At 37.8% G+C, this 21,940-nt stretch overlaps 1 protein-coding gene across 1 annotated transcript in view; it reads right to left on the reverse strand.

The window, feature by feature from the left end:
- Positions 1-248: 248 nt before the first annotated feature.
- LOC112573410 (centrosome and spindle pole associated protein 1-like) overlaps positions 249-21,940 on the reverse strand; it is a 31,671-nt gene continuing 9,979 nt past the window's right edge. The window contains exons 8-33 of the mRNA XM_025253755.1: positions 18,740-18,772; positions 17,038-17,134; positions 16,671-16,817; positions 15,994-16,251; positions 15,326-15,429; positions 14,951-15,071; positions 14,235-14,349; positions 13,497-13,546; positions 12,965-13,062; positions 12,357-12,550; positions 11,995-12,048; positions 11,422-11,571; positions 10,491-10,625; positions 10,210-10,278; positions 8,950-9,018; positions 8,511-8,553; positions 8,216-8,304; positions 7,873-7,938; positions 7,435-7,555; positions 6,903-7,034; positions 6,571-6,615; positions 5,725-5,823; positions 5,054-5,157; positions 4,365-4,473; positions 4,122-4,191; positions 249-1,549 (exon numbers count right to left, since the gene is read on the reverse strand). Coding sequence (XP_025109540.1) covers positions 1,474-1,549; positions 4,122-4,191; positions 4,365-4,473; positions 5,054-5,157; positions 5,725-5,823; positions 6,571-6,615; positions 6,903-7,034; positions 7,435-7,555; positions 7,873-7,938; positions 8,216-8,304; positions 8,511-8,553; positions 8,950-9,018; positions 10,210-10,278; positions 10,491-10,625; positions 11,422-11,571; positions 11,995-12,048; positions 12,357-12,550; positions 12,965-13,062; positions 13,497-13,546; positions 14,235-14,349; positions 14,951-15,071; positions 15,326-15,429; positions 15,994-16,251; positions 16,671-16,817; positions 17,038-17,134; positions 18,740-18,772 — 2,648 coding nt within the window. The 3' untranslated portion in view covers positions 249-1,473. The remainder of the gene's footprint in view (positions 1,550-4,121; positions 4,192-4,364; positions 4,474-5,053; positions 5,158-5,724; positions 5,824-6,570; positions 6,616-6,902; positions 7,035-7,434; positions 7,556-7,872; positions 7,939-8,215; positions 8,305-8,510; positions 8,554-8,949; positions 9,019-10,209; positions 10,279-10,490; positions 10,626-11,421; positions 11,572-11,994; positions 12,049-12,356; positions 12,551-12,964; positions 13,063-13,496; positions 13,547-14,234; positions 14,350-14,950; positions 15,072-15,325; positions 15,430-15,993; positions 16,252-16,670; positions 16,818-17,037; positions 17,135-18,739; positions 18,773-21,940) is intronic.

Raw genomic sequence — 21,940 nt, forward strand, 5'->3', positions numbered from 1 at the left:
TTCCTATGGTGGCAGAAACATGACTCTTTTGGATAATTGCAACAGCAAGAAACACCTATTAGAAGGAATGCATGCAGCTGCTTTAATTTGTGAGACATATCCAACAAATCGGAAAAACTGGTCAAAATCATGCTGATGACAAAAAGGAATAGTCGGCTGGCGCTAGCTGTCTCCTCTCATTCTCCCCCTCAGCACACCTTTAGCTGATGTGCGCGGACTTTCAATCACACAAGTGGCATAGTAGCGAGAGTAGGGGTGGCATAGTAAATTTTTTTTTACATTGAATTTATAGTCGGGACCGAGCAAAGTGGCATAATACGAGAGTGCATAGTAGCGGGGTGGCATAGTAGGGAGATTTGACTGTACTTCTTTATATGTTGCTTTTGCTGAAGTCTGGGAAACAGAGCAAATGTTACTATTTTGTTATGTTTACTTGAAGCAGACATTTCTCCATTCAAGAAGTCTTCAGTTACACATTTCTTTTGTACTGTGTCCCAAACTGAAGGATGTGGGGAGGAAACTGGTGTTTTACACTAAGCCACCACCTAAGGCAATATCTCTGCAATGCAGCCAACCCTCTAAATAGATGCCACATGCAGAAAAAGAACACCCTGCCCGAGACTAGAGCTGAACCCAGGAGAGCCAACCCTCATTGTATTGGTGACATGCGCTAACAATTGAGCCACTGGACCACACCCACCCTTCCCCTGAACCAAAAAATAAATTGAAAGTGATCTTAACCTTCTGCCATTGAAAGTAAAAACAACAACATTGTGTGCATGTACACCTGCCTCTCTCCATCTCTGCATGTGCATGCATACATATGAACATGTGCCTAAAACATGGATAAACAGTTCACGCAAAATGCAGAATGCTAGCATGACAAAATTGTGCAGACAGCCTATGACACAGGCCAAGCTGAAGGACAGATTAACTCAAAAGGAGCAAGATGACTGTATTTCTCTCCTTCAGATTTGTATCACAGACATTGAACTTCACCTGAATATCATGACTGTTGATCTTGTAGGGCATGTACTAAAGAAGCTATACACGATTGTCAATGAGGATATGGGTTGACAAGGCTGGTTGTTAGCAGCTCGTAAGGCTAATGTAAGTTTACATAACTTTTTTGAGAATGTGTTCAAATACCAGACACACAATATTATATATACATAACTATGGACATGGCGGATGTCAACCAACCAGTGTAATGCATAATACCACACTCGACAAAAATAAAAACTGATTGGCACAATGTCAAATAGTGGAAAAATGGAATTTTGATGGCGACGTAGTTTGATCCAGACTTCCTGATAACACTTTTTATAATAAATACATAAATGAAGTATGAAAAAGGTAGCAAGCACATTTTAACAATAACCTATATGAAACATGAAGCTGTTATTATTTTGTAGTCTTATAGCTGGATGAGCCTGCCTGTAACCGCCTCGTGAAATGACGTGATGACTAATCCTAGTATCCTGACACTTTGCTTGCAGCTCCAGTAAACATCCATGTATCATCCTGCAGTGTCAGTCCAGAGGGTGGTCTGAAATATGAGATGGTTGCCGTTAAATTGGTCATAGGACAAGAGAGAGAAGGTAATCAGACATTTTTCTTTCTCTAACATGACACTACTTCCTAAAGCCAATTAATGGACTGGCAGGTAGAATTAAGACCTTTCCTTAAACCAAATAGTCCTTGTTCCTTTGTCATTTGAAATCAAGAACAAAATTCAAATTGCTCCAAAACAAACAAAAATATACACCAGTTTCATGTAAATCATGGATTTGAAAAAGATCTTATTTATTTATTATCATTTATTTTTAAGAATAACTTCATCTGCTGGTAACTTCGGCATAGCATTATAAAACAGACATGGTGACTGCTACCATCCATCCAAGAAAATGACAAAAGACTTGAAGTGGAAGACTTTGAACTGGATGACCAGTTAATAGTAATATATAAGTACGTAGATAAATAGTGTTATATGTTAAAATATTCAGAGATTGAGAAAGACATCATTCTGCATAGCATCAAAAATTGTAATTATAATGAAAAGTTGTAAATACACAATGTAAACTGTCCAAATATAAGAAAAATTGAATCCTATACAGCAGTTACAAAGCTTGGTCACTTGGGCTCCAGAAGTTCATGGTGTGTTTCTGCCAAATGTTTTCTTATACTGGTACTGCCATTGTTCTTGCCAGCACCACACTATATATTACTGCAATACTATCAAGTCTAATCTATATAATTATGTTAAAGTACAAACAACAAAAATGCATGCCAAAATGCACCAGCATAAGCTGTTCTTCCCATCACTTGTTCCAGTGCATTCTGGCATCTGCTAGGTGCATGTCCTGGAGCCAGTTGCACACTACACTGCTAGTCCCTAGCTGGATGGTTCATGCTTCACAGCTAAATTTTAAAAAAAAAGTTCTGGGTCCAGGTATGCTCTGCATCAGACCTAGGATTCCACACATTCCATTCTATATATGTTTACTTTTTTTTCTGTTTACACCATTCTGGTTTGAACACCTATGACAAAACAATAACTCCCCAATAGCTCACTTATTTGTTTGATTTGCTTGGCAAGACAAACTTCCAGATGTTCTTTGGCAAGATGCACTGTATAAATGCACTTTAGTTGCACACAGTGGTGGTAATCAAGGCGGTTCTTTAATATTCATTTTCAATTAGTTAGATGCAGTACATGATGACTTCTAAGCCATTTAAATTTGCAATAAGAACATTTATTTCACAAGCATAATTCCTCAAAGGTATTTTATAAAGAATTCTCTAATCTTAAATTTATATAGTGCAGTATAACCTTGTTCTTATAGTGATTTTATTTTTCTTAACCAGTTTAAAGTGTCCTTATTATGATATCTATTATTCTCCATCAAGTGTGATGATTGTGTATGATGAGTATGATGATCAAAATACACATCCAAAAAAATTGAACATCAAGCGTGCAAAAAAATAAATACATGAACAAATAAAAATCACAGTGGTATTCCATGATCACAGTGCATTATCAATACAACACAAAACAAGATAATCAGGTGATTTTAATCTGTGCAGACCAACCAATAATCAGCAATAAAAGAGAAACTTTTCCCACAACACATTTATCAAAAAGTGTCAAGAATGTCAAATTTTATTTAAAAACTTTTGAAGCTCACCACATTTGATGAACACCTCATCTGCGAATGAGGGAAATGTGCAGATGAGATCATTTATAAACTCACATCTCATCTGCCTGGGTCAGTTCTAGTGCCAATGTAGAATCACAATACCACTTGAGATAAACATTTCTATTTCTAAGTGACAGCTTGCAGTTTAGGGCTTTTATACAGGGTGCATATATGCCAGCAGAAGTCTATTCTTGTCTATAATCCATGGTTAAAAGCCACCTATGTAATCTCTGCCCAGGTTTTTCCTTTCACCGTCACCTTTATCCTCTGAAACTTTATGTTCTTTGTTGCTACTTCATGTGTGATGTACAAGTTAGTCTGACTGATTATGTTTTGCACACGATAGCCCTGCCTCATTACCTTATGCATATCAATGCTTCTATGATTCCTAATCTCTATGATGAAGCCCGATACAGTTCACCTGTTACTGGAATCTCAAGTTATTTTTCCGTTTGTGTGGGGATGACCAGTGCAGATTAGCTATACACATCTGGTCAGGAAAACCACACTAACAGTATTTGTATTTCTGTTGCTAGTTTTTCATTTGTGTTGCACCTTAGCCTTATTATTCTGCATGCATTAAGTGAGATTGTTTTTGTAAGAATTACTGTGACATCACAGGAGACATGTGCCAGAATCAAACTGACAGCTTATTTCTGTCTCAGAATCCAGGAAGTAAACACATATAACAACTTTAAAAAGGGTAAAATATGAGATAAAACAGTCTAGGTTTTCTTGACCATATGCTGTAGCAGAGAAATCCAAGACTGTAATAAACACCAGCGCCCATCCATGCAAAACAATGCATGCTTTGCATTAGCTGATCACTCTACACCACACTCGTGCTGGCAATCTGTGAAGGTTAATGCAAGCAGGTAAAGGCAGGATACAGACAAAACCTCATCTGGCGTTTAAGTTTACCTGTTGTGGGCCTGCTTGGACATGAAACGGTCCAGGACATCATCAGGATCATATAGAGACAGATCATCCCCTGAACACATGAAATGGAGGAACATGAGTTTGATCACTTAATAATAAATTGTTTAAAGAGGAAATAATACACTGACTGAAAAGGACTGAAATACTGAAATAAAAAATTGTTTAATCCCCTTTCTCAATCAAAAAGAGTTTCAACACATGGGATCTTTGCATCAGACAACCTACCTTGAAGATCTCGCAACCTCTTGAGCCGGTTTTCATTTTTCTTGGCCAGGCGATCAACATTCAGGCTTACTGTAGATCCAAATGGATCACTGCTCCCTTGATTGGTTACCTGATGGCATCACAAACATTAAGTTTGCAATTTCATAATTACCTCCCTTTTTTCTCAAATCTTGTTTGTTTATAAATTATCACCAAAACGTAGAAACAATGAAACTGTATATAAAAATTTAGGCTTTGTTTGCAGCATATTAAAGATGAATACATGCCTCGATGCCTGTATACCACACTTGAGCAACTAATTTTCAATATAAGTACATATAAGCACTAAACAGTACTAACAAGCTTTAAATTTCACTTTTCTTTAGCATTCTTTTCACCCTCAAGGCTTATTAAGAATTCAATTACGCTTATGTAAGGTAGTTCACCTCATAATTTAGTCATGAGTTCTAAAATATTACTGGTAACAATTACATACAAATATACACATCAAGAAATGAAGACAGACCAGGATTTGATTATAAAGCTGTTATCAAGTGCAACTCCTTCCAAGCCATATACACAGAGGATCACATCTGTCACATAACTATTAATATTCACTCATATATACATTCATAAATATTCATACACTCTTATTCATACATACATACACCTAAGCGTGCAATTTAACAAAACATCATAGTAAGCAGTACCCTTGGGGAAATGTGCCCTCGTCGGCGAGCTCGTGCAGATTCATTGCGATTACTGGCAGGCATATCCTCAAAGTCATCAGGTAAGTAAGTGAAGTTTTCAACATCTACACACACAACCACACCCAAGACAAAGTCCTGCATCATCAATGTCAAAACTTCAGGCTTCTTCCTAGATCTGGCACACATCTTTGGCAAATATTTTCAAGTAGTTTGATGAAAATATAAAGCTTCTTTCGGCTTTTGTTTCAGCTGCCTCTCTAAAGCCTTCATGAAGGGAATATAAATACTTAAGGTTTCTAGGAATACAGGATCTTACCATCACACCCACACATCCAACTACCCATCCACCCACATTTACACACATGGCCCATTTTTATGGTCTTTCTTGGTATTGAAATGTATTGATCATATACTACTTTATTTTCAATACCTTTACCAATCACTTGTTCTTGGTTTTCCACATTTCCAATAAATGAACCACAAGATGAAGCAGTAAAACATATTTGTTTTTAAAGGGTAACCACAAAATAACCCCCTACAGGAGGCAATAAAAGCATATCAGTGCATCAATTCTAAGCAGTCAAAAGCTACAGGTGTTTAATAAATCTCATGCAACAAAGGAAATAGTGAAAATGATTGACAAAAGTTAATGTGCTTTCGCGGTAACTGACCTACAAATGCGCTGTTGGCGTGCAACTGCTTGGGAGTGTGAGAATTGACACGTGGAGAACGAGGTATAGCAGGTTTTCGAGAGCCCAAATCTAGTGGCCCTGCACGTCACACAAGCAACACAGAGAAAATTGCAGTGAGGTCCATTGCAAGCCTCAAAGAAAGGATGAACGAAGTTAAACAATAAAATATATTTTTATGCATAATTGTGAAAATAAAAGTCTTTCAGAGTTTTGTGACTTTGGTCTCAAGGAAGTACATACTGAAGTCCAAAATGTAGGTAATTTTGCAATCCCCCCTCAAAAAAGAACTCATAAGTCAACAAAACCAATAACAAAGTAAAACTAAAAAACAGAAAACAAATTCAGTTAACAGAAATTAATTTTTGGACAAGCTTCTGAAAACTGCTATTGAAAAGTGTCACAAAATATCTTTCCATTTCACTGTCTGACTTCATTATACTTCAGAGAATGTGAAGCATGCAAAGTACATTTTAGAAGTAAAAGAAAATGTTAAAAGTAAACATTTATGAAATACAGTCGGACCTCGATAAGTCAACCTTCCCTAAGTCGAAAACCTCACTGTACTGAATTAATTGTAGTTCCCGGCCAAATACCTGCGCCTACCCTAACTCGAAAACTCTGTAAGTCAAATTTTTTTTCCGGGTCCCTTTGTTCGATTTATCGAGGTCCAACTGTAAAAGCTGATTTGGAGATCAAGCAGCTTAAATACTTGTTTTACTTTAAATGTTTGACTCAGAAGTCATACAGTTAAAAGAATGGCACAATAAAGAATATGTGCAGAGACTCAAATACAATGTAACAATAAACAACTAATCTACCACACACGTAAGGACTGTTCACTTGCAGAATTCCAGAAATACAAAGGGAAGACTGAAACAATATGGACAGTGAAAAAATTTGACTCCTGAATGATTTGACCCTAACCAACTATAGGTTTCAACAAGTAAGCTGAACATTAGGAAACCAGTAAATGTGGAGATACAACAAATAGCGTTAACAAATCATGATATTATCTTTGTGGAATTTCATACTTTTCATCTACATTTTCATGCAATGATATCTGCACCTGAAGAGGCTTGTTAGTTCATCCTTTTTTAGTGCTTACTGGAAGGATAAATGTTAAATTTTGGTGTTGTCACACCCTGTAAGAAGCATACTTCTCTCTCGTAGATGTTTCAGGTTTTCTTCCTGCTGTTGAAGCAGGGCAGCTTGCTGAGCCTCCAGAGAGTCACCTGTTAATGGCAGCTCTGGAAACATGCTGCGGAACTCCTTCCTGGAATCTGAGTCATCTTAACAGAAGATAAACAAATGCAACAGTCACAAAAATTTAATCGAGAAGATCAGTGTTAAGACAGATAACTCTTAATTTCAATCAATCATGAATATAGTCAAGAACCTTTGGTTGCTTAGGGATGGATGTTTTAGCCTTTTAGGCATGTTTATACCCACGTGACAAAGCATTCTTCCCCAGATGCTGAAGCCATAGAGGGGTGGGAAAGGAAAGGCTGTGAGGGAGAAGAAATGGACACTGCCCTCCATCCCCCTATCTTGCTCTCCAAAAACCACAAGGTTACAGGGTTACCTTTTCATTTTTAACTTTTTTCATTAAAAAAGTAACTGTAAATGGATTTCAGCCATAAATAAGCATTGAAATACTACATTAGGATTCTTCTGAATTTATGTCCTTACCCTTGTTCTTTAAGGCACTGAAATCAGCTACTGCCTGTAAATTAGCACGATCTGCTGGGGTACGACGGACTGCTACTGCATTACCAGTGCGAGCAGTCTCAAATATGTCAACTCTGCTCTTCTGAAAAATGCAAAATAATTTTACTTACTTCCACAATATATATAATTATGTATAATATTAACTGAAATACATACTGCAAGTGTTATTTATTCTGATATTTTAATTTTAACTATTGGATCTGTGGCCACGGTCTTATGGCTGTCACATGAAAGTCATGTGACTAGGTGACCATAAGAAGGTAAAGTGCTTTGAGGCTAGTCGTAAAAATGTTACACTCAAAGATGACTGATAAAATAGAGCGAGTTTTATTTTGCATAAAACTTTGTGCACATACTATAGTCATGCAACTGGTTTTTTGCTCCAAATTCAAAGCTAACAACATACATCACAGGCGCTGGTGGTGGTCGCTGGACCAGGCGAGGGTCAAAGACATCTGGTTCATTCTGTCAAAAAATATGAAAAAGTAAAAGCCTTACCTGCTGTGATGCATTCAGAGATTATTAGTATATAGGGTTCTTCATATTACAAAAAATGTCAGTGTCTAGATATAGCTATACTTTAGTAAACATTTTCCTTCTCTCAACATAAAAAAATATTCTTATTTTTTAGGCAGTTTTAGAATCTTGGCAGCACATTCCTTTAAATGAAAAATGAAATCCTTCCTTCACATAAAAAGCTACTGAAACAAACAAAACAGCTAATAATAATAATAATGCACACCCTGTCAGTATTCAGCATGCTTTCCACTCTCTGCCGCTCATTTTGTAACTGCTGTTTCATGGCTGCCAGCTGATTCAACACATCAGCACCTATAAAAAGACAAAATCAATGTTGGGAGACTAACATTTTATAAAATCTCTTACTTTAGCATAATTTTGACGTAGACTGGACAGATATATGATAAGACCTAATAATGAGCCACCTTAGCAATACATGACCTGTCAACTTTATTCTACAGTAAAATCATCTAGCTTGGTGCTTTTACTGATTTATGAAATTATGAATCTCAACTTACTCTGTGACCTTACAACAGGCGAAGGACCTCGCGCTGAAGTTGACTGTAAAATACAGACAGGGTACATGAAAATTAGACATGAAGTCCTATATAGAGACCATTCATTATATTCATGAACAAAATACACACATGTGGCAAAACTAGTTTATTCACATTTGAAAAGTCAGCAACTCAGTTCATTCCTAAACTTTTAAACTCATTGTTGCTATCTGCACAAACTAAAAGATGCAGGCTTATTGTCTCACCAGTTGACAGTTGGCATCAAATTCCTTTTCACAAAATATACAAACATAAAATAACCAATAAGATAATGACTTTGTTGGTAATGGATAGACTATGGACCTGAGTAATGCACGTAAATAGCAGCAATTCAAAAAGTAGTATTTGTATGTACAAATGTGCACACATAAGTGATAAGTAGCACAAAGACTGAACATACAGGATGAGCATCTGGCTCTGCAGTGTGGATCCTAGCTGCTGGTACAACTGGTGATTTGGTCCGTGTCTCCTGTCACACAAGATAAACAAGTAATTATACTATACAAACTATTTGATAAACAGACAGTAGCTGCATGGTAACCTGAGTTATTCTGATACGACAAGTAATTTTTTTAAACCTTTTTAATCATCAGACACACAGAGAAGGTGTTGAGTTACTACAGTTTTATACTATAAACTACACCAGTAACAAATTGTTCTTAATGATTTCAAAGAAAAATTGTAATTGCAGTCTTGCAGCTTTTAATCATTTTCCAAAATAAGCTTTCATTAAAAGCCTTCAATAGTTTTTATTTAGCCTTTGCTTAGAGCTCTTTAAAACTTTGAAAGCAGACATTTCACAAAACAGTTTTATTTTTCACAAAATTCATTTCCTTTTGCGTCAAGACTCAAAGACTGATGGAAGAGTTTAGTTTCACTTGCTACAAGCTAATCTGGATTAAAATGAAATTAGCACTGACATGGTTAACTTATGTAAATTCCATGTCTTATTAATCCAACAGCATAATTATCTGAATTAAGTTAATCGCTAATAACCAGAAACATAAAATGTGTTATGCAAACAGCAGTTTGTGCAGACAATGCTTACAATTAAAACAAAGCAACACTAATGCAAGCTACTCATTAATGGTCTCTTGATCAGAAACAAAACACCAGAAGAAAATATTTTCCCTGCACATTGTACAACATACCACCATGTCTACTACACAAAAATATCTTAGTACAACACATGACATAAATAATTTTAAACATGTACTAAACTGTTATATTTATATTACATATATAATAAACTTGGAGTCATGTCTTTTTAAAAATATAATTAATGAAAAACTGCTCTGCTTGAAAAGTTCTTTTTTCTACAAATGGCAGCGAAAAAAATCTTTCATCACTAGAACTAACTTCTAAGACTAGTACAGAATAAACAAGCTAAAATTTCACTTCAAACAATGACTTTACTCCAGCACATCGAAAGAGTTAAAATTATAACAAACCCACAATACTTCTGCAAACTAGAGCAAGTGATAAGCAAATTATTTCATGACAATAAGTTACTAAACCCTAAGATGCCACTCATTTCATTTTTGTTCCAGCAATGCACCATTCACCTCAAACAGAGGGCTGAGGACTGAAATGGGGTTATGAGAACAGATTGCTAGACACAGACTAAGGGCAAAACTCTTCCCACACAATGAACTTGTACCCTTGCTTTGTTGCTGTCACTTTCTTTTTGACGAAGTGTCGGAACTGCTGGAGATCTGTGTTCATCTTTCTGAAATGAGTCCTATTTTTAAGTCTCCCATTTCAACAAGAATACCTCATCTAGCTCAGTTTGTATTATTAAAGATTAGATAAATCAACATTCTTGTTTAAAAGAGTAAAACAGAAACATGCTGATGTCTTCGACTTGAAATATTGTGTCTTGGACAAGACTCTGCTTTTCCATCACAAGAACAATGAAACAAAGATAAAGTCTCAGCTCACCTCCAAGCGGGCATCTAATTCTCTTTCTTTTATCAATTCTTCTAGCCTCTCAGCTTCTGCTTCTTTCTTCTTTCGCTCTGCTTCTCTTTTTCGTTCTTCTGCCTCACGGACAAGTTCTTCATTCTTCCGCCTTGCCTGCAAATACATAAAAAAATAAATTACAAAAGAAAAAACTTAATTACATAAATCCACTTACTGCCATATAAAAAAGCCTTTACCCTTTGCATTTACTCTTACTTTCTCATGCTGCAGTGACAAATGGTCCAACATACAGAAGTTAGATAGACCTATGCTAATTATAGGTAACAGTTACATGATAGATAGATATGACTCACAGTTTCACATCAAAGACTTTGGAATGAATTAATGGATGGATGACAATACTTGCAGTGACTAGCAGAACATATCAGAATACAAAGCTGACATAGACAAATAATTATTTCTATTACTGTTTAGTCATGATTTATTTTTGGTAAATGTTTTGTCTTTTAAAGAAAGAGGTCTTTGATGTTCTCAAAACTAAATGTAAGGCTAAATATGACATAGTTAAGAGGGTACACTATGATCTAGTCATCAAAACAGAATCAAGTCAACAAATACAAAAAAAAAAGCTTTCCTTAACAGTAGTATGCACTTGTCACAAAGCATTCTTGCATATAATACTATTAGGATGAAAGATGTACTACTGTTATGACCCCAAAACAACTGTCACTCTTCTGATGAAAGTATAATCTTTTATAATGCCAGCCATAAGGTGCAAGTTTCTAGGGTCCTCAAGCTGTGTCACACTTTCTAAAATTGCTACAAATGCAAAAGAAAGTCCTGCCTATTTTACATGATCCCAGCCACACCAATATCCCTTCCAAGCTCACTTCACACAAGGTTTCTTACAACTGTAAATATATTTATCATTTAATGTTGCCCTTCTCACTTCTTCTTCTTTCTGACGAATCTTGCGGCGCTCTTCCTCATACTCTTCCTGCATACGTAGCTGTTGCTCTTGCACTCGCTGCATTTCCCGTTCTTCAGCGCGACGCTCTTCTTCCCTCTTGCGCAGTTCTTCTAGTCTTTTCTCTTCAATCTGGTCACCATTACACAAGGAATTCAGAGAGAAATTTTGTATATGAATGCACACACACATACATGCTTGCATATGTACACAAATACCCATTAGGGATATTTTCATGAATGCACATGAACACGCACACAGACCCCCATCCACCCACTTACCCACACAAACAAGCTTATGCTTACATTCTGAAATTTGAGAGACACTGACCTGACATTGAAATTGACAAGATCAACAAGGTTACAGACAGACGTGGTCAAATCAATGATATACTCACTATACATTGTGTTTCATTCATTGTTCACACTAAACAACATGATGTATTCTATATTATCTAAGCCCTGTAATCAATAATTGGCTGGAATAAAAAAGCTTATTAATCTTATCTCAAACCTAGTCAGTATGGAACAGGATTCAAAGAATGAAGTGGCTCACCTGTCGTCTAAGCTCATCTTTGTATCTATCAGCTTGAATCTTCTCTGCATCAGTCTTAAGGGGCGCAAAACACATACACACATGCATACACACACACGCGCATGCACAGTCAGAGCCAATAAAGTCAGCTTATGCGCTGATAGTCAATTAAGCCATTTTCAGCAATAGAAAAGCAATACCTATGCAAGAGTAAGGTACAGTGCATTTCTGCTTTTTTGAACATAAAACTGTTAATTATAGACTTTTATAATTACACACATTTAACTGCTATTGCTAAGTTTACATTTTGTGGTATGTATCACCTCACGCACTAATGTATGCACACATGTACATTCTTCTTTATTCTTTAGTATAGTTTTTACCTTGGGCATGCCAAAAATACCATGACCACCACGAGCAAATGACTGTTCTCCTTCTGCTGTGGTCTGTACAGGAGGGGTCTTAATAAGGTCATCACGTACACTAGTGGGAGCAGCAGGCTTTCGTGGACTTCGGTAGGAAACATTGCCCGTAGGGCCTTCTGGATCGTTAGTATGGTGCATCTGTCTCAAATCCGCTGCATCCATAATAAATCACACACATACATTTTTGGGTTAGAATACTAGTTTTCCTAAGTGAAAAGAAGGTGCTAATTTTCATGTCATCATCCTTGGCAAGTGAGTAAATAAGTCAGTGAGTCAGACTAAATAGAAGTGAGTAAAAGAATGCTCCAAAGATTGAGCATTATATCAGTGCAGCATAAGACTACTTGTTTTACTTCTGCACAGCTTTCTTGAGTTAAAATGTTTAAAATTATAATTTTCCCATAATTTTGAACATAACCTTCTATACATTTTTTTTGTTTTTTACCTGTCTGGTAAATAAGTAAACTCCCCAGATTAAGCTCACCATAAGCATAAGCATAAGCTGATAAACTGACCAGGTTTATCTTCCTATAATGTTACTTAAATTGAGAAGAAGGTTTACTCACCTATGATATTACCAAAGGAATCCCTGTTGGGAGCACCACCACCGATACGTCCAAAAGGACTGTACTCTTTGGCCTCCTGCTCTAACTTGCGTTCATATCTGATGACCAAATAAGAACAGGATTTTAGAAACTGGCAACATACAAAGCGAAATAAACATATTTGTCAAAAATGCTTTTATTCAATATGGTTAATCCCCAATTTTTTTTTTTTTTTTGGATACATTAACTGGATTTTTTTCTTTGTAAGCACCATGTTTTCCTTCATGTCACATACATTCTTGCATAAGATCTGCACACGCCAGAATTTAATTAATAAGAATAATTTTCTTCGCTAAAACTTATATTTTAAGGTGCATATGATAATCTCCTGTGAGTCAGTGTAACTTGATGAAGCTAATGAATACTTACATACCCATTAAGAGTGTGCATGTGGGTGTATTTAAGTAAGTGATTAACAAGTTTGTGGGAGGTGGGGAAGATCTTGGATATCTTCAGAAGGGTATCGATACAGCTTAAGGCCAGAAATATTTACCTTTCTCTCTCTTCTCTTTCCAGTTGCTTTTTCTTCTTTTTCTCTTCAATCTGCGAGAAAAAGCATCCGTTTGTGGAAAATTATGCTATTCTTGGTTTAAAAAAATAACCCAGCTCCCCTCCTGGTCAAATATTACTCACTTTTAAATGTGAACACTATTCTAAATAAGAAATAAAAGAATCAATAGAATATGATTCTGTTGCTTGCCAACTTCATCTACAAACTCTTAAAAATAACAGAATACCATTTTTGATGGTAAAATTACTTTCTTCGAGTACCTACCAGATGACATGACTATACAGAGTTATCCCAACTACCTCAATTCCAGCATGGAATCACTCCATATAGTCATGTCATCTGGGACAGTATAAAGAAGAAACAGCGTCAAGAGACCCATGCAATAAGTGGAACTAAAAAGAGCAATGATAACACTGAAAAAAAATTTTAAAAGATACTTTTTTTTCTAGATATGTGCATGATGATTGAATATTGCCTATATTCCAAGATGTGTTCCATGAACATCATATTTTTATTACAAAAAAATCTGCAAAAAACGTTCTATCAGGTGGAAGAAGAGGCAAAGAAAAAACCATATAGGCTTTCCTTCTTTGAAACAAGATGATGATGATAATATGTCTTTACCATTACTCATTTTCAACTAGTGCCTTTCTCGTATGTACATACAAATAAATCTAGTCACACCAGATGGTGAGGAGGCAAGCAGCGAGTAAAACTCACCTGTCTGTTGAGTTCTTCTTGGTAAGACTGTGCAGCTGCCCTCTGCTGGCGCTTCTTATCGTCATCTGTGGGGAAGTCCATAGCTGAAACTCGGTTGGCCCTGTCCCCTTGATGTCTGATGCAAGCCAGTTGGTTTGTAACATGCTGTGTAATACCTTTTTGCACTAAATGGTAATATCGATTTCTACTCATATACTGAGGGAACTATGCTTTCTTGAGTGTAAGTTCATTTTGAATGTCTTAGGAAAAAGATGACACAATATCCATTACATTAACCTAACTATAAAGTAAAAGTGACACAGTGGTGTGAATTTCAATTCTAATACAGATGTAACCACAAAGCAAAAACTGTTACATCACACACTTCAAGGAAAAAAAATTACACCAGAGAAGTGGGCCGGTGGTGGCACAACACCCAGGTCATAAGACTATTTTTATTGGTTACTGGAGATAATACTACTACTACTAGAGTCTTTTATCCCACCAACAGGAGTGGATTCGAGACTTACATAAATGAAGTCGAATGAACAAGCTGATCATGAGGTCCCAAATTCATTCACCAGCATTTGAATCATAACTACTCTCTCATTCACACACACATAGGGTGGAGGAAACCAGAGCATCCAAAGAGAAACCACTAACAGTCAGCCATGTAAACAGCTATAAATAAAAGTAGTTATACTAAAAAAAAATTGTTTTTCTAAGACTGTGCTCACCTCTGATCATCAAAATGAACTCTGGATCTGCTTCCTCCAGCCCCTCCAGCAAAGGAAATTTCCTGATCAGCTGCCAAACGCCCACTTACAACACCACCACCTCCGAAACCTCCCCCAGCAGCTTGACAAAAAAATTGAATATACACAAAATGTAAGAGAAAAATGTTCAAAACGCAAGAAAATCACAATCACACATGCGGAAATAACATGTGTAGCCAATGTTGTCAGAAATGCACTTCAAGTAACCCATACCAGTAAGCTAACCTGTCTCTAGTAAGAAGGAACATTCAAAAAGCATTAACACTTGTTGAAGAAAGAGCACTGAAAGGTTCTGTTAAATTCTGTCTATTCAGCAACAGGCCGAGAGATTTCTACCTGTAAAGCTGTTAGAGTTTAGAGGGTCACGTGTGGCATAGAAATTGTAGGCCTCATCCACTGAATTATGTAAGCCTGCCCCTGCACCTTGCGTGATGTAGGATCTAGAAAGAAAAAAAAAAACAAACACAAAACAAAAACAAAAAACAACCCCAAACATAATGTAAAACTAAAATATAAAAACAATAAAATAAAAACTTCTCTCCATTTACCTTATTCAAAACACTACAGCAACATGTACAACATACATATCCAACATACATATGCAAGTATCAGTAACATTTGTGAATTCTGTTATGTGAACCTTAAATGTTGTAGATATCAACTTGTATCAGAAAAACGTATGCTAAAAAAGATATTATGGTTTTGCAATTACAATTTAAAAACAGTGGTGCAAATAAACTACACACTAAGTAAAATTAATCAAGGTTACATGAAACTATATGCATATGTGTGTGTGCATGAGTGCATGCAAATACATGAGCTGTTTCTCTAATGCTGCTGTGTTACTTGAGCAATTTAGCAGGGTTATTGAGAAAAAAATGTGTGACAAAAGCAGTTATTTTAAGCTCATATTTAAGGATACTTACACTGGCACATATTTAAGACTACTTACACCAGCTTGTACTTAAGGCTACATACACTGGCTCACATCTAAGTATACTTACGCTGGCTCATATTTAAGGCCTGGTGGAGGATCAAGGCTAGAGATCCGCTGAGGAGGATCTAACAGAAGTTTGTCGAAACCAGTGTCCAAAATACTTCCTATTCCACTGTAAGTGCCACCACTGCCACGAATGGCTGAGGGTTGACTCAGGCTAAAGGGCTTGCTCAGTCCTGCTGCTCTTCCACTGGGTCCTCTCAACAGGTCATCTCGGTCAAAGTCTTCCAAACGACTTCGACCCAAGACAACTTCTGACCTTGGGCTGCAAAAGTTTTGAGAGTGAAAGGTGGCTTTATCTTCTCACATCACTTCTGTAGTCAGTTTTGAAACTGTGCAGCAAAAAATTTAACTGCAGGCTTGCTAGATCTGTGGACTCCTTATAATGTTAATCCATGAGGCTACAGTGACTGACACTGGTAACAATAACATACAACACTGAAATTTACTGGGAACAAAAGCTCTTCCAATCAAAGAGGCATGGGAAATGGAAAAATGTGTAAAACCTTCAGTAACTTGTCCTATGCATGTATAATATATGAACATAGCTCACAACATAATGAGAATAAAAAATACCTAGGTTCCTTGAAAATGGGGCATAAGAGTGTTGCTGAAATTCCTGCTAGGCTGTTATAAAGACTCTTTTATCAATTTAAAGTTGCACTGTAAAACAATTGCAAATACCTGAGAGTCTCCAAGATCTTGGAATGATAGATGGACACGTCATCCTTTTTAGGTAGAGGATGAGACTGGTGAGATGCTACAACAGGCTTCTGACGGTCAGTCCCCAGCAGGCCCACCTCCTGTGTCTGCATGTCACTTAGCTTCTCTCTGCTCATATAAAACATAGTTAATCTGTAGTTATTTATGCGAGTAGGCACTTTATAAATTTTGCATTTATTATTACTTTTACATCCAGAGATTTGGAAGGAAACCTGCTGTGCGGTGGTCAGAATCATGCATTAAGTCTGAGTGACTGAAATGCATTATTAGTGCAGAAAAGAACAATAATTGAAAGGCTCCTTAAAGTGTTAAACGCACTGTGACGCACTTAGCTCTTGCTTGTTCCTTCAGCTCCATCTGGTTCAGCAACTCATCCCGATACTGAGCCTTCTGCCGCCGCTTAGCACTGTCTGTGGGACCCCGGCCTGCAAAATGAAACCATAATTTACACACGCTTTGTGTCTTAGTATTCTGTATGACTGTCAGTAATGTACTAGTGTGTTGACAATATCAAATAAAAAAATAGGCTCCCAGTTTACTTAGATTTTATAATAAATGCTTGAAAGAGAATAAAAGTAAAAATACACTGACACAAAAATTTATGTAGTTTGGAGAGGTTTATAAGGCTGCACATAAAAATAACAATTAATGCTTTTGTCAAACAGGAATTTGTGTAACTTTAAAAAACTATTAGTGATGTTGCTAGTAGTATTTTATTTCATCAAATAACACTTTCAAACGACATTACACATCTTATGAGTGTTCACGTTAAAAAAAAAACGACACTGACAAATATAACATTTAAAGAAAAGAAATAACACTGACAAGCAAGTTATATGTTACAAAAGTCTTTGCTGTATAGTGTTCAAGCAGGTAAGAGTTGGTAGAAAAGTCTTCTCACAGTAAAATTTGCCAAACCCTGAACAAGATGAGGATGATGCATGGCTCAGACACATTTACACTGAAGAACACAAACATCTGTGTGTGCACCCACCCACAAACCTACTCCTTCCTCCTCCTCCACACAAACACACACCCTTTTTTTTCAAAAAAATGCATGCAAAGGCAAGTGACATGAGTGGTAGCTCAAATACCTAAAAACTGGATAAAAATAAAAAAGCTGCACATACCATAAAGCATGTGAAATATTAATGCCAAAAAACAAAGAAAAACTAAACGGAACAGGTTGTGTGCAAGCATAACTATTCCTCGATCCTTAATACTGCTCTCTTTCCCTGCTTTATTTCACTTAACTGTTTCCCGCTCTCATCCACTCTTGTCTCTACCCTGTCTCTCTGTCTGTCCTCCATCTTTCTCTTATACTTAACTGTTACCTTTCTCTACTTTCCCTTTTTGTTACTCCTACTAGTTCCTTCTCTTCTGTGCTCATTTAAAAGCTACTTTTTGGTTATTTTTTTAATGTATGTTGTATGTGCTCATAACGATACAAAACAAGCCACATTTCTATGACAAGATACAAATGTAATTTTTAATTATTTAATGATGATTGTGAACTTTTATCACACAGTTAAAAAAAAGGCAATGCATCAGTGATAAAAGTTAAGTACCAGCATGTAGATTTTTTATGCATGTATAGGGCACAAAGAGATCAAAATGTTTGTTATTAACATGAAAACTACAGAACCAAAGAGAAAAGTTATGACGGCTTTATCAGTGGTTTTATCTATGTGAACTCTGCAGAGGTGCATGGTGATAAGTACCCATAAAATATTTTAATTAAATGAAGATAATTAGGAAATACTACTGATGCATACAATATTAATGTATTAATGTAAAAGCAGCTAGTTCATCATGATTATCATCAGTCCACACATTTGCTAAAGAAACCTTCTGCACATCCATGCAGTTACGTGGATTTTTTTTCTTAATTGAAAAAGACGCAGATAGACCTGTGGTTAAAGTACATTAGAAAATGTTAAAACCACAGACTATGAGCATTACATAAGCAGAAGCACCATAGAAATATAAAACAGTGTGCTGACAGTATCAGGAAGTGCAAAACAACATACCAGTCACCTGCTGAGTTGTGGGACCTGGTGCCCCTGTAAGAATTTTTTTTTATCAATCAACACTTTTTTTGGACATATTGCTACTTAGACCATGAATTCTTTGTGTTCATATGTTCGTATCATTTGCTACTTTGCTACAATTGATATGAAAGTAATGTAATTCAGTCCAATGCTCTTTTTTTCTATTTTTTTTTTCAAGCAGCATTAGGATAAAAAGTTTTGGGGTGAAGGATAGTTCCCACCACTGTTACAGATATAAATTCGAATACTTCAGTCAACCCATTGATCTGGAAAAATGTGTCAATGCATGAGGTCCTCAAGGCTCTGCAGGAAGCTTTGCATGCATGCATGACTTTGTGTGTGTGTGTATTTTAAATGTCTAGTGGGATGCAAATATTTCTCTAGTGACTGGATAAAGCTTAGTACAGAATGCTACTTCTCAGATCTGGATGACACACCTAGAAATATCACCATGCACAGAAGACAATACCACAAATGTAAAAGTTGTACATGTCATCCAGCGAAAAAACAGGGACTGCATGTTAATCAGGCATATCTGTGTACAAATGGAGCATCCCAGTTTTGCCCTTTTAGTGCATGATGTTTGTAGACACGTATTTTGAGAAAATAAAATTTGCCCAGACGTTGGGAAATAGTATCTTGTTTTATTCAGTTCTTAGATAAATGTTTGCACTCCAATAGACCTTAAATCAACTTAAATTCTACTGGAAGCAACTTAAAAAAAAAAACAAAAGGATCAAATAAATTAGGGCCCCCTGTTGGATCACCACCTTGCCGCGGTCGGGGGGCTTGCGTGTCTCGATGACCCTAAGAGCTATGCCGACAGGAGCATCAGCTCCTAGCAGGGTCACCCAAGTCGGACAGGTCGAAGGGTAGAGACCAGACAAAGAGTGGTCCATGAGTGCTGAAGTCGGAGGTGGTGGGCCGCAAGGCGCACCCTGAAATAACCACACCACCACGCAAAACTGCCTATGCCACTTGAAGACAGTATTGATAGAAATGGTGCTCGCCCTGTGAAGATCCGCCAGGCAGGTGCAGTGCCGGGCTCCGTGCCTCAAAGGAGCCCACCCTCAGCTACTGGAGGTCCCTTCAACTCGTCTCGTGGAGCCAGGGGACGAGGAAGGAAAGCGACTGGCCAGAGTACCACCAAAACCAAGGACAACCCCATCAACATCATACATTGGAACGCAGAAGGGGTTGCCAACAAGAAGATAGAACTGGAACAGTTCCTGTACCAGAACAGCATTAACATCTGCTGTATACAGGAAACCCATTTACAAAAGAAAAGCCCTTCAAGATCAGAGGGTACCAGACATTTAGGAGTGATCGTCAGGGAGAAAGAAAGGTGGAGTGTTGACCTTAGTCAGAAACAACATGAATGCAAGCGAAACGAAAGATACATGGACGAGGCAGAATACATAGAAGTCAAGGTCACCATCACAAACAGCGTCCTCCATGTCATCAACTACTACTGCCCCAGTGACAAGATGCTGTCCCTTGCCACTATCCAGGTTCCAGACAGCGGCTTCCTCATCGCCGGAGACTTTAACAGCCAGTCCAGAGTTGGGGATACAACATACTTGACAAGCGAGGAGAAGATATCGAAACTTGGCAAGACGAGAACCATCTAATCTTGTCAACGACCCCACAGATCCACCAACCTTCTACTCGCGCCGCTGGCACACAACAACAAAACCAGACCCTGGCTCTCTGCACAGACGACATCCACAAGAATTTGAGCAGAACAGTCTTAGACCAGCTGGGAGGAAGTGACCATCGCCCAGTACTCCTTACCATCACAGAAGTACGACACCTGAACCCCCGCAGCACGCCAGATGGAATCATAAGAAGGCACAGTGGGGGCTGTTCAGAATACGAACAAATGAGCTCACGAAAGACATCAAGGTGGAAGGACTAAACATCAACAACGTCGTCAAAGATTTCAATGCCAGTATCATCAAGGCAGCCAAAGAAACTATCCCACGAGGGTGCGAAAGGACTACACTCCGTACTGGACAGCAGAACTTCAGAGAGCTCACGATGACCTGACAAAAGCCAGAGAAGAAGCAGAAACCAACCCCAGTCAAGAAAACAACATCAAGCTGCAAGAAACAAATGCCAAACTGCTAAGAACAAAAGTAGAGTGCAAGAGAAGAAGCTGGAGAGAAAAGACAGCAGGGCTGAATATGGAGAGAGACACCACCAAGCTGTGGAGGCTGACCAAGGCACTAAATGATGAGGGTAGCAAGGGACAGAAGATCACCCTTGAAGAAGATGGACAGACACTGACAGATAAGGCAGCAGCAAATGCATTTGCGCAAGCATATGCAAAGGAGAGCAGCATCACCATCCCACCGCATCTGCAAAAAGAATTCAGAAAAGAAGAGAAAGAAAGGAAAACAAATGGGGATGTCCATGAGTCAATGCAGCAAGATATCACCATCCAAGAACTGAAGAATGCCATCAAACAGCTGAAGAAGAAAAAAATCTCCAGGTCCAGACAACATAACGAATGAGATGCTACACACCTTGGCAGCACAGCCCTCACTAAACTACTGGACATTTTCAACCTTAGCTGGAGAGAAGGCCAGGTACCTCAGTGCTGGAAGGAAGCCAGGATGATCCCTGTTCTTGAAAAAAGGGAAGAACAAGTCACGAATCTTGAGCTACCGCCCATCAGCCTGATAAGCTGCGTCTGTAAAACCATAGAGCGCATCATCAATCAGCGCCTGCAGTGGTACCTGGAATCTGAAAGCATCATCATCCCAGAACAAGCAGGCTTCAGAAGATACAGAAGCACCGAAGATCAGACAACGCACCTAGCGCAGGTCATAGAGGATGCTTTCCAAGCCCAGAAGGTCACCCTAGCGGTCTTCATTGATATGCAGAAGGCTTTCGACAAGGTCTGGAAGGATGGACTCCTGGTCAAGCTCCAGCGAAGCAACATCAGCGGCAACATGTACCGGTGGATTAAGTCCTACTTGCACAACCGAAGAGCCAGGGTGCTTGTAGACGGACACTGTGGCCGTAAGGTGCTGCTACGACACGGAGTACCACAAGGGGAGTACTCTCGCCGACCTTGTTCATACTCTTCATCAACGACCTGGTACCAGAGCTTCCAAGGGGAGTCCAAGCAGCACTGTATGCAGATGACCTGGTCATATGGTGCTCAGAAGAGTA

Source organism: Pomacea canaliculata, linkage group LG10 (assembly GCF_003073045.1).
Source record: "Pomacea canaliculata isolate SZHN2017 linkage group LG10, ASM307304v1, whole genome shotgun sequence".
Lineage (NCBI taxonomy): Eukaryota > Metazoa > Mollusca > Gastropoda > Architaenioglossa > Ampullariidae > Pomacea > Pomacea canaliculata.